Source organism: Malaclemys terrapin, chromosome 3, assembly GCF_027887155.1.
Source record: "Malaclemys terrapin pileata isolate rMalTer1 chromosome 3, rMalTer1.hap1, whole genome shotgun sequence".
In the NCBI taxonomy this organism is placed as follows: domain Eukaryota; kingdom Metazoa; phylum Chordata; order Testudines; family Emydidae; genus Malaclemys; species Malaclemys terrapin.
The window spans coordinates 201,850,646-201,862,656 of NC_071507.1; the positions used below are offsets into that span (position 1 = coordinate 201,850,646).

The following is a 12,011-nucleotide window of genomic DNA, read 5'->3' on the forward strand; positions in this document are numbered from 1 at the left end:
CCTGAAGGCTACTTACACACTGAAGTTTTAATAAGTGATGTGTTTTAGACCACCATTGAGCGTGTCATGGTGCTTTTTCCTGATATGTAGCCAAGTTCGCTCTCCACCTCCCCCCGCCACTGCGTTTTGTTCCATATAGCTGAAGTTAGTGCTTGTAAAATGCACCATATTCATTTTAGAGAAGCTCTAAGTACTCTATTACAGCAGAGGTAATGGTAGTGTTAGTTGCCCTTTCTTGATGTTATGCCTCTGCCTTGTTCCAGAAGGATCACTTCCAGGAATGGAAGCAGGCTAGTCTCCCTGGCCCATTCAATCCTTGTACCTTCCATGGAGACTGCAAATAAGGGCTATAATTATTACCAATTCTAATGGTGGTTTTTGTGACTGTGGATATCTGAACTATAGGAATTAGACCGAGATGCCCAGCTCATTGAACATAGGACGCTGAGCAGTCATCGGATGGTAGTGACTGACCACCCGATGCCTGCTCAGCGTCCTATGTTTAATGAGTTGGGCATCTCGGACTAATTCCTATAAGCCAGATATCCACAGTCACAAAAACCGGATTTGAACCAGTAACCTAGAGATGAATGGCTCCATATCCTACTACAAACACTCTGAATCCTTGAAGACTTGCTTTCTCTCTTTCTTAAAACAGAAAAATGCATCTTCAAAAGAAGGAGTTGAAAGAAAAGCCCTAGATGAAATGTAAAACCATGGGGAGGGGAAAGGAGAAGAATCCTGGAAATTTGTCATTGCTCAATCGGGGTAGGACAAGAAAGTTTGGGGAACCAATGAAGCAACGCGTTTGGAAAACAAACAAACAAAAAACCTATACCACTAACCAGACGGACCTGCTGAGAAACATTTTCAGAGACTGCTCACAGCTGAAAGATTCTCTTTTGTCACACATGCTGGAAGCCTAACACTGCAGTGAGATGGTGGATAATTTTGCAGCTGTATTGTGTGTACCTGGACCAGTTTCAAAATAGATTTTTAAAATCAGTAACATAGAGTTAATCTTCTCTAGTGCCGAAGTGAATTCCGGCTGCATTTTGATTTAAGATAAAACCTTTTTGATTTAAGGAGAACTGAACTTCACTAGATAACATTTCCTAAGTAACAGCTGGAAGGCATCTGTTCTTTGCAGATTCTTCAGTATTCTTTCATTGTGTGACACACTGCACAGTGTTGAATTCTGCACCCTAGAATGATGATGAGCATAGTCCTAATATAATTTTGGTTTTTTTTCCCAGTAAACAGCAAGATAAAATGTTTTTACAAATACATTCATATTTTCAGCAAAAATTCCTGAACTAGCATGGCTGTTCCTCGAGGAGTGTAATTCAGTTTACTTGACTACAGCCTAAATGAGTAACATTAATGTTGGAATGAACCATTTTATTAACAATCACTGTTCCTACTATCTTCTTCTCTCTCAGTGTTGTGCTCTTTAGCACAGAGGAATCACCACTTGAGAAGCTTTTTCACAGCCCAAACCAATATAATTGTGAGGGCTGGAGAACAGAGTGAAATTATGGGAGAAAAGAGATTCTTTACATCCTTGAGGCAGCTTTACTAAGAGGGACCTGGTATTACCCTGTTTCCCCGAAAATAAGACATCCTCCGAAAATAAGGCCTACTTACAGTTTTGCCTCTCGTTGTAATATAAGGCATCCCCCCGATAATAAGACCTCCCCGATAATAAGGCATCCACCGATAATAAGGCATTTTTCATTTCTGAAAAATAAGACATCCCCTGAAAATAAGACCTAGCGCATCTTTGGGAGCAAAAATTAATATAAGACACTGTCTTATTTTCGGGGAAACAGGGTAGTTGTTGGTGCCAGGTGAAATCCCATGAATTAGACTGATTCTGGTAATTCGGCCATTGCCTACACCACCTCTCCTCACTCCCCACTGTGAACCCCTATTGTCTCTCATTTCCTCAGCCCTCCCTTTCTTCCATTGTATCCTACTAATCATGACTTTAGAGGGCTGAAAAGACAAACCACTAAAGCAAATGGCCCTATCTTACATCAGTTTGGGCCAGGGTCTACACTAGAAAAGGTTTGCCAGTATGCAGCTTTCCCAGCACAGCTTACTAGTTCCCCAAGCAAAATAAGCCATACTGGCAAAAAATCTTTGATGGCAGTATAACTGCACCTACACTAGGGCATTTGCTAGTATAAAAATGTTGCAGAAAAAAAAAGTCATGCCTCTGCCCAACATGACTATACCGGGAAAAGATTCTAGTGTAGATCTGATTTTATTTCACACAGACCACTGAGCACATGTCAGAACGCTACTATTTTCAGTCATCATTGAACTGTGCCTTGAAAATGAAGTGGAAAAATGAACCAGTCTCCTGTACTGTCCAGCTCCCTTCCCCATGACTAGGTTTAATTTATTCTGGAGGCACAGTTGACAACCGTGATCACTGCAGCTGCACAAAGAGACTAAAATGGATGCCTGCAATTTTTAAATGTTGTTAGGAGCTGGAAAACTTCCTTTAATAATGCCAGGCCACGAGAGGATACTAGAACAGGGGATCTTCAGAGAAGGAAGAAGCCTATTGGCCATATAGTCCATTCCCCTAGGTACTAGAGGCAGGACTGTTTTCTACGATGTATCCTCTAGTACTCAGCTTTATCCAACACAGTTTTTAAATGACATGCAGTGATGGGAATTTCACCATTTGGCTTGAGAGACTATTCCATTGTCTAATAGATCTCACTATTAGGAAGTTTTTTCTGATGTTCATTTCTTCCTAATTACAGTGGGTGTTCTTAGCTGTAGTGTTGACTGCATATGTATTATAACAGAGAATGATAGCTCTCAAGGTTAAAACCAGCTTTCTGAATAAAGCTTGACTGTTCTAAGTCCTCTAAAATCTGTACAGGTAATCAGATTGCCTTGAAATTTGGTGTGCCTCATGGAGATATAGGGTAAGGTCTGCAATCCCAATTTAGGGCCGTTTGACTAAGGGGTTCCTGAAGTAAAGCCCTTGGAAGAAAAAAAAAAAAAGCTTTTCTTAAAGTTGCACATTCTGGTATTGCTTTTTTGCCCACAGATAGTGATCAAACCAGAGATCAGATCATTGCACCACGGTCTCAAATGCTCAAGAGTTACCCCAGTAGAATGCATAGCACCCACCAGCCCTTTGGGGGAAATCAAATTAGATGCGGATTATAATCCATTATGCTCCTGAGCTTTAGCATGCCTAACTAGCATGAAGCAAACTCTTTCTAACATGTAACAGCTGAAATCTCATTCCTGCTGCTCCTTGTTCTCAGTTGGATTTTAGGATTGTGGTCTCCTGATTAAAAGGAAAGATGCATTTTGCGCTCTTTCAGGTGAAATATCCTTCTTGACCATCCATGTTCCTATTATGTTCTCACATTGTGATCACCATCTTAAAAAAAAAAAAAAGGGAGGGGGGGTAAAAGCTTAAATCTTCTTATTTTCAAGGTTTGGGGGTGGAAGACTTTGTGATCTTTAGAGCCTGAATATAACACTGTCCAATTCCAGTTTTTCACAACATACAACTCACCACCTACCAAGGTTTTAGCTGCCTTTTTTTCCACCAAGAACCAGATGTGACCTATTGATCATTGCTCTTTATTCAGCAAGAAAAGCTGTTACTTCCTCTCCCATCTCAGCAGTCACTAAACCTGGGGCTTCTGCAGCCCACCAGTTCCTGTGAGCTGTCACCAAGATGAGTGTAGCGATGGAGAGAATTATCACTTGGCAGAGAGCTGAAATATTTACTGACTAAGCAAGTATCGGGGTTCCCTATTATATCATTTAGTAACATATACTGGATATCTGAATTTCATCACATCTTGTACATCTTCAGAGAATGTTAGAATTTTCCATGGAGCACAAGCGGTCTGAGTTTCTCACCAAAGCTCTTCCCTAAACTATTTTGTTCTCTCTGCTGTCGTTAGAATGTAAATTTGGCAGGTTTGTTATTGACAAGTGTGTAAGTGTGTGTGTGTGTTTAGTCAGGCTGGTTTTAACTGGTGGAGTAAGGAGTTGCAGCGTGGCTTAACAGTTACCATTTATTATTATTATTTATTTCTATAGTGCCCAAAATGTACTAGGGGCTTCGCAAACAAGTATGAATCCAAGGTCCCTGCTCCAAGCATCTTGCAGGCCAAATAGGCAATGACTAGCAAACAAAGGATGGGGCAGAGGATGCAACTGAAGTAAGTGTCTGGAGCGAGTTATGATGTACATCATCTACCTTGCAGTTCCTAGGTTAATTGTTTTCCTTTTCGCCCCTTTCTATCACTTCATTTGAGGGTAGGGGTGGTGGGAGAACAGGATGTAATTTGACTTTGAAGGGGGAATGTGTTTTTTAAGGAAGGATTTGAAGGAAGAGAGGATGAGAGATTTTGCAAACCATGTCAGGGATGACATCCTGGGTGTAGAAAGCATTCATGAAAGGAGGAGCACAGACAGGAGTCAGAGAAGGGTTGAGTGGCATGACTAATTCTGGTTTCACATACTGGAAAATACACTTCTCTGTTCCGAGGGTCATCCTACAGTGTGAATCCAACAAATACTATTGTCATGCTTTCCTCCTGGTGTGTTAGTGATTGTGAGAGACCTCACTCAGGAGCTACCTTGTGTTAAATGCTTAGCCAAACCGGACAGCATTAAGTATTCACATTTTAAAAACAAGGTGGTTTTGTCTCAGCTTGCAAGGTCATTGTTTAGAGCCAGAAGTGTGCTGCTTATCCATAACAATAAGGCGGAGATGCCCCCCAACCCCCACATCCTATATCAGAGCTACGTAAAATGTGAATGACTTGTTTATCATGAAGCCATTGCTCATTTAAGGTAATTTTCTGCATGAGTGATGCCATTCTGCTTTTCTGATGTGAGATAGTATATTAGTATGCAGGCTTAGGTAGCTGAATAGTAGACCCCTGAGGCATTAATCCATTATTCAGAGCTCTTGGGAGGTCTGATCTAAAATGTCTGTTTCATGAGCATTTGAAATTATTCTGTGTATGTTTTCCTTGTGGTTTGTTGTTTTTACTTTCAGCCTTACCGTGTGTGTGTGTGTGTGTGTGTGTGTGTTCTTTTACTTTCATTTAAACAAAACAAAACAACCCTAAAAACCAACCTAAATTCATTGTATATCTGATATCCACAGGTTAAAGTCTTTATATTCTGGAAGTGAAAATCCTCAGTATGTATGAGGATGTTTGTATCTTGCATTTGCTGAATTTAGCTGTAAGTCTTCTTGTATGCAAGTTGAAATATCCAATGTTTGGATGACGTATTAATTTTTTCCTCCTTTTTGAAAGTTGATTCTATTTTTCATTTTCCACAATAGTTCTTAACTTCCAGTGACTTTCTTAGAAGTAAAAAGGATCACAATACAGTTACTAAAATTGAGTTGTGCTGTGATATAAGCTCATGAAATTTGCAAATATTAATAGTCCATCTTGTTAGATTTTAAGCCCCCCATTTGTTTACTCCCCTAAATGATAAAACCATAAGACACTCTTCTTGATGTGGATAAACAAATTCATAGAGCAGGATCCCTTGATCTTTCTTCTAATCAGACACTGGATTGTTTTAATAATGTCACCATTCAGTTAATCATTATTGCTATTTACAGTAAGCGTGACCAGTGAGAGTCAAGTCTGTGCTTTAAAATTACTAATGCTTTCATAGAAACACATAAAAAATAATATCATAGGACTTGAAATTTTTATCTTTAAAATACAGCAGTTTCATATAGTATTAGTGATGGGGGAAAATGACCCAAATGTTTTTTTCTCACTCCTTTCAGAATAACTTGTGAAATAAAAGATACATATCCAGGTAATGGTCCAGGCAGGAGCATTTTCCCTCCAGAAGCATTATGCTGTCATAGAACCAGTACGACCTAATAAATACAGCAAATACTATAATTAATATAAAGCTAGTATTTTTTAAGCGATCTGTCCCCTCCTGTCTCATGACATGATCAAACCATTGACTTTACACTCAGGAGATTCTTGCGTTTCCTTTTGAAACATCTGGTACTGGCCACTGTTGGAGATAGGATGTTGGTCCTGTGGACCTCTAGTCTGCCTGTCCAGTATGGCAGTCCCTATGTTCCGACAATCCACTAGTGCCTTAAGTCTGTTTTGAGATGTTTTAACCACTGACTATTGGAGCACCTGTGTGCCGTTGTTGCTGGATCAAAGCATTTCTCTCTCAGCTGCTAGCTGTTTTTCACTCTCCTGATTAATTCAGTTCTGATTTTCCTCCAATATTGTAGTTTGTCCTTCTATCTGTTAAAACTAAAGAAAAGTCGGTTTGTATCACGTGAGATGTGTCCGGCTTGCTGCCTTGTGAGGCCTTAGCTTTTGCTATTTAGCTGTTTCTTCTTGTTGTGTTTTGTAGAAGTGGCATACTTTCTCCTGTAAGGTTTTTTAACTGGGGTTGTCTCAAGTGCAGTCATAAGATGCCCATCATGGACTGACATTACCAATGTTTGAGATTTCTAGGGCCACACTGTGACTGAGTTGGCTCTAGGATCTCTGCCTTATGTTGTCGATGCGGTCCTGGGGCAAAAGCTTCAAAGTCTGTTGCCCTCCATTGAAACTTCTGCTAAGTATGGCGGCATATTGGCTGGAAGGGGTTGAAGAACAAGTGTGTCAAAGCAGAGTGACTCAGCTTGATGTTGACACTGGTGCCATCTGTTTCAGTGGCAGCACATGCAAGAGGAAAGGCTTTACAATGGAACTTTGATGCCATTTAACAAGCCACCATCTTAGGCAAGATTGAAGTTGTGGGGGGAAGTGTTAAGGTTTTGGCTAGGAGCATTGGTGCATGTCCCTTATGGCACTGCCTCCCTAGAGACGTGCATCACATAAGATCATGTGTGTCCACTGCTATGATTTGTCTGCCCTTTATTCTTGTCCTTAGTTTGTGAGAGCCAGGTGATTCCAAGCCAGACAGCGTTGGCCTACTCAGAGCTGTTAGAGTTATAGGCACGGCGTATGTTTCAGCACAGATCCCATACCTCCAGCTTCACTCTGTGTATGTGGCATTAGTGCTTGTTCTGATACTCCTTATCATTTTGCACAATGGGACTCAACTGCTCTGGTTCCAGTACTGTATCTGCCACTCATTTTAACTTTGCAACCTGAGATTTATGTGCAAAAGGATGAGATAACTCACCAAGCTATTCATGGCCATCTCCTTCATTGTAGCAAGAAACAAGTATGCTAGAGCCATGAGTGCAGAATAACCCGATATGTCTGCCTGATTGGATGGTCATGCCCCCATCAACCCAGTCTTTGGCCAGCTGGTGAAAAGGCGGAGGGACAGCAGCATTTGCCCACTCCCACAGCAGTCATTGGTATCTATTATCTATTGTCCTTCCTACGAGTCTGGTTGTTAAGGCCAAAGGTTAAACCTGTGATTCAGAGCCCCTGCACCAACTCCAAGCACTGCCCTAGGTAGGAACATTAACCAGTCTTTTATGTTAGCTATTACATCTAATAATAGCTGTCAAGCGATTAAAAAGATTAATCGCACTGTTAAACAATAATAGAATACCATTTATTTAAATATTTTTGGATGTTTTCTACATTTTCAAATATATTGATTTCTATTGCAACACAGAATACAAAGTGTACAGTGCTCACTTTCTATTTATTTTTAACACAAATATTTGCACTGTAAAAAGCAAAAGAAATAATATATTTCAATTCACCTAATACAAATACTGTAGTGCAATCTCTTTATCGTGAAAGTTGAACTTACAAATGTCGAATTATGTACAAAAAAATAACTGCATTCAAAAATAAAACAATGTAAAACTTTAGAGTCTACAAGTCCACTCAGACAAACAAGTCTGGTTACATTTGCAGGAGATACTGGTGCCCGCTTCTTATTTACAGTGTCACCTGAAAGTGAGAACAGGCGTTCGCATGGCACTGTTGTAACCGGCATCGCAAGATATTTAGGTGCCAGATGTGCTAAAGATTCATATGTCCATTCATGCTTCAACCACCATTCCAGAGGATATGGATCCATGCTGATGACGGGTTCTGCTTGATAACAATCCAAAGCAGAGCAGATGGATGCATGTTCATTTTCATCATCCGAGTCAGATGCCACCAGGAGAAGGTTGAACGATTGGCTGAAGTAGGACTGAGTGGTTCGGATTCTGTAGTTTCCGCATCGGAGTGCTGCTCTTTTAAAACTTCTGAAAGCATGCTCCACACGTTGTCCTGCTCAGATTTTGGACAGCACTTCAGATTCTTAAACCTTAGGTCGAGTGCTGTAGCTATTTTTAGAAATCTCACATTGGTACCTTCTTTGCGTTTTGTCAAATCTGCAGTGACAATGTTCGTAAATCAAACATCATCTGCTGGGGTCATCATCCGAGACTCCTATAACATGAAATATATGGCAGAATGAGGGTAAAACAGCAGGGGACATACCATTCTCCCCCAAGAAGTTCAGTCACAAATGTAATTAATGCACTATTTTTTTAATGAACATCATCAGCATGGAAGTATGTCTTCTGGAATGGTGGCTAAAGGATGAAGGGGCATATGAATGTTTAGAATATCTGGCACATAAATACCTTGCAACGCCGTCTACAAAAGTGCTATGCGATCAGCTGTTCTCACTTTCAGGTGACGTAAATAAGAATCAGTCAGCCTTATCTCCCATAAATGTAAACAAACTTGTTTGTCTTAGCAATTGGCTGAACAAGAAGTAGGACTGAGTGGACTTGTATGCTCCAAAGTTTTACATTGTTTTGTTTTTGAGTTCAGTTATGTAACAACACCAAAATCTACATTTGTAAATTTCACCTTCACAATAGAGATTGCACTACAGTACCTATATGAGGTGAATTGAAAAATGCCATTTCTTTTATCATTTTTACAGGGCAAATATTTTTAATAAATAATATAAAGTGAGCACTGTACACTTTGTATTCTGTGTTGTAATAGAAATCAATATATTTGAAAATGTCAAAAAACATCCAAAAATATTTAATAAATCTCAATTGGTATTCTATTGTTTAACAGAGAGATTAATTGCAATAAATTTTTTTAATTGCAGTTAATTTTTTTGAGTTAATCGCGCGAGTTAACTGCGATTAATCGACAGCCCTAATTACATCACAGACTTCCAGGACTACATGTACAAAATAATACATGTAATGGTTCTAAGACTGATGGTTGGTTTTTCAGACAGCAACCCTAAAATGTAAATGTTCAGAGAAAATTCTTTGTTGCAAAAAGGAGATCTCTAACTTGAAATAATCGCTGTTGTGTCTGTCTATACTCCTCACGTCAAAAGAGTAGAAAGGCATCTGTCATAAAGACAGGATTCATTATGCTTTATCTCTGTGCAGAAGTAGACTGTTCTGCGAGGAATGCAGAGCAGAGATAAAATTCCATTATCACAAGTGTCCATCTACTAAAATCACATGTGCTGTGAGGCCCCTTAACGAGCATGTTCCCTTTGCCTTTAAAGTGCAAGTGCTGCATTCCCTAACACCCCATCTCTGGTAGCCTTTTAAAATACTATCATTGATGCAGAGGCTGGAGAGCTCTGCAACCACACCCATATCTATTAAATCGCACCAGAACAGGTAGCCTGTTGAAGGAGTTTGATGTTCCCTGCAGTGAGACCTAAATATAGATTTCCTCATTTCAGTGAAACAGAAGTCTTCTCTCAGTGGTGTAAGGACTGGGGTACACTACTGTTCTGTGCTATGAATTAATTAACAGTGCAGCAAGATGATCAGTTTTTCCCCGGACCACATTTCTATGTGTGTTCTGCCAAGTAGAAAATTAGCATGGCCACAGGCCTGGAATGTTATACACCTGAGCACACAGAGGCTGAAGATGGAGGAAAGGAGGGGTGGACTTCTGGATGGGTAGGGATTAAAAACTAATGATGTCAAGTGTTGCTGGCCTATTTCATTAGCCAGTTCATCAGCGAAGTTGAGAAGCAGAAGAATTGGGGAATAATAACATTTAGTGTGGACATAGCCCCTGTAACTGCTGATCTCAGCGTTCTTTGTTCAACATTAAGCCTCAGGGATATATATTAAAAACTCTTCTGCCTCTCCTCATCTGTGTGCATATATCAGCTGGCACAGTGGAGTGTTTTTTGAGGTCTCTGTGCAGTACAGAAATATAAATAATAAAGTGACAGGCTTCAGAGTAGCAGCCGTGTTAGTCTGTATCCGCAAAAAGAAGAACAGGAGTACTTGTGGCATCTTAGAGACTAACAAATTTATTAGAGCATAAGCTTTCGTGGACTACAGCCCACTTCTTCGGATGCATATAGAATGGAACATATATTGAGGAGATATATATACACACATACAGAGAGCATAAACAGGTGGGAGTTGTCTTACCAACTCTGAGAGGCCAATTGGCAACTCCCACCTGTTTATGCTCTCTGTATGTGTGTATATATATCTCCTCAATATATGTTCCATTCTATATGCATCCGAAGAAGTGGGCTGTAGTCCACGAAAGCTTATGCTCTAATAAATTTGTTAGTCTCAAATAATAAAGTGTTTCTCTCTCTCTCAAATGAGCCTCTCCACCTATGACATTAACTGGCTCTGCTAGAAGCTGCATCCAGACAGAAAGACTGTTAGATGTGACACAAGGAATTCAACAGACTACAAATAAAACAGAAAAAGTGGGAAAATTTGTAGGGCAGGGGGAGGTGCTTCATTATCCCCAGTTCTTGTTAATCTGAAGTAGTATTTCTGGATTAACTGTTTTTGCTGCTGACTATTGATGACCCATGAAGTAAAAGGTTTCAGTAGGTGCAGGGCCGGCTCTAGGTTTTTTGCTGTCCCAAGCTAAAAAAATGTTGGCTGCCCCCCGTCCCAGCCCTCGGCTCCTCGCCACACCCCCCTGCCACTCCAGACCTGGGCTCTCCCCCACCACTCGCATCCCCCTGGGCACTCACCCCCTGACCCGCACCCCCCTGCCGCTCCAGCCCTGGGCTCTCACCCACACACACGCACACCCTGCTGCCCCAGCTCTAGATTCCCCCTATCCCTCCACCATTGCCCCCCACACACATCTCCTGCCGCCCCAGCCCTGGGCTCACCCCTACCCAACCTGCACCCTCCTTCCGCCACAGCCCCTGCTCACTGGTAACTCACTCCCAGGACAGGTCATTCAGCAGGAATTTTAGATGTGCACAGAACACAGACAGGATTGATTCCCATATGGTTACAGAACTGCAGTACAGTGGAACAATTTTCAGCTTGTGTGATTGGAGGATATCTGGATGCATATTATAAGACTGTCCTACATAAATGGTTCTCAGCTCCCATGCTGGATCCCTGCCACTCCAGCAAATGGTCTGCCCCAAGCATGTGCTTGCTTTGCTGGTGCCTAGAGCTGCCCCTGAGTAGGTGCCATAGGACTGTTTTAAGTGGGTTTTTCTTGTTGTACAGGACTGGACGGCCCAGGGCTTCATAATGGATACAGACCCTTTCCACCTCTGTTGCTAATTCAAATCTAGTACCAGTACCAGATAATTAGTGACCAAAAATCACTACTGATGATTTGGTGTCCTATGTCACTTAGGCTATATCCTGAAAGCATGGTTTGTCTTTTTGTTGTGTTCATACAGAGCCTAGCACTATAATTGGGGCCTCTAACTCCTTCTTCAATATGAATAAATAATGCTGATAACAGTGAATTTGTGATCTCACAGTAGTTCCTAGTGAACAAGATGGCATCTCACAAGAAAAGGCTAAATATTGAATGGGCATAGTGACTGACCTACCCTTCACTATTGATGGTAGTGCTCCTTGGTCAGTATTGAGGCAGGATTTGGAGGGGCAGGGTATATTCAGCACTGCTGCATGTGCCATACTTGTTTAACGGACAGTGGAATTCAGTCTCCAAGATTGTCAGTCTTCTTTTCGTCATCACTAAACTCTCTTAATTTATGTAGAGGAAAACAAAGCTTGAATTCCTGGGCTTCTTTGTTTC

General features: G+C 41.0%; 1 protein-coding gene across 4 annotated transcripts in view; it reads left to right on the plus strand.

Annotated features, from left to right (window-relative positions):
- ELP3 (elongator acetyltransferase complex subunit 3) overlaps nucleotides 1-12,011 on the plus strand; it is a 131,490-nt gene that overhangs the window by 105,436 nt on the left and 14,043 nt on the right. Inside the window, exon 15 of one of the 4 annotated variants that reach the window (XM_054023193.1) lies at nucleotides 659-980. The exons of the other annotated variants lie outside the window; for them this stretch is intronic. Coding sequence (XP_053879168.1) covers nucleotides 659-687 — 29 coding nt within the window. The 3' untranslated portion in view covers nucleotides 688-980. Of the gene's footprint in view, nucleotides 1-658; nucleotides 981-12,011 lie in introns of those variants that run through there. 4 annotated transcript variants of the gene reach the window in all.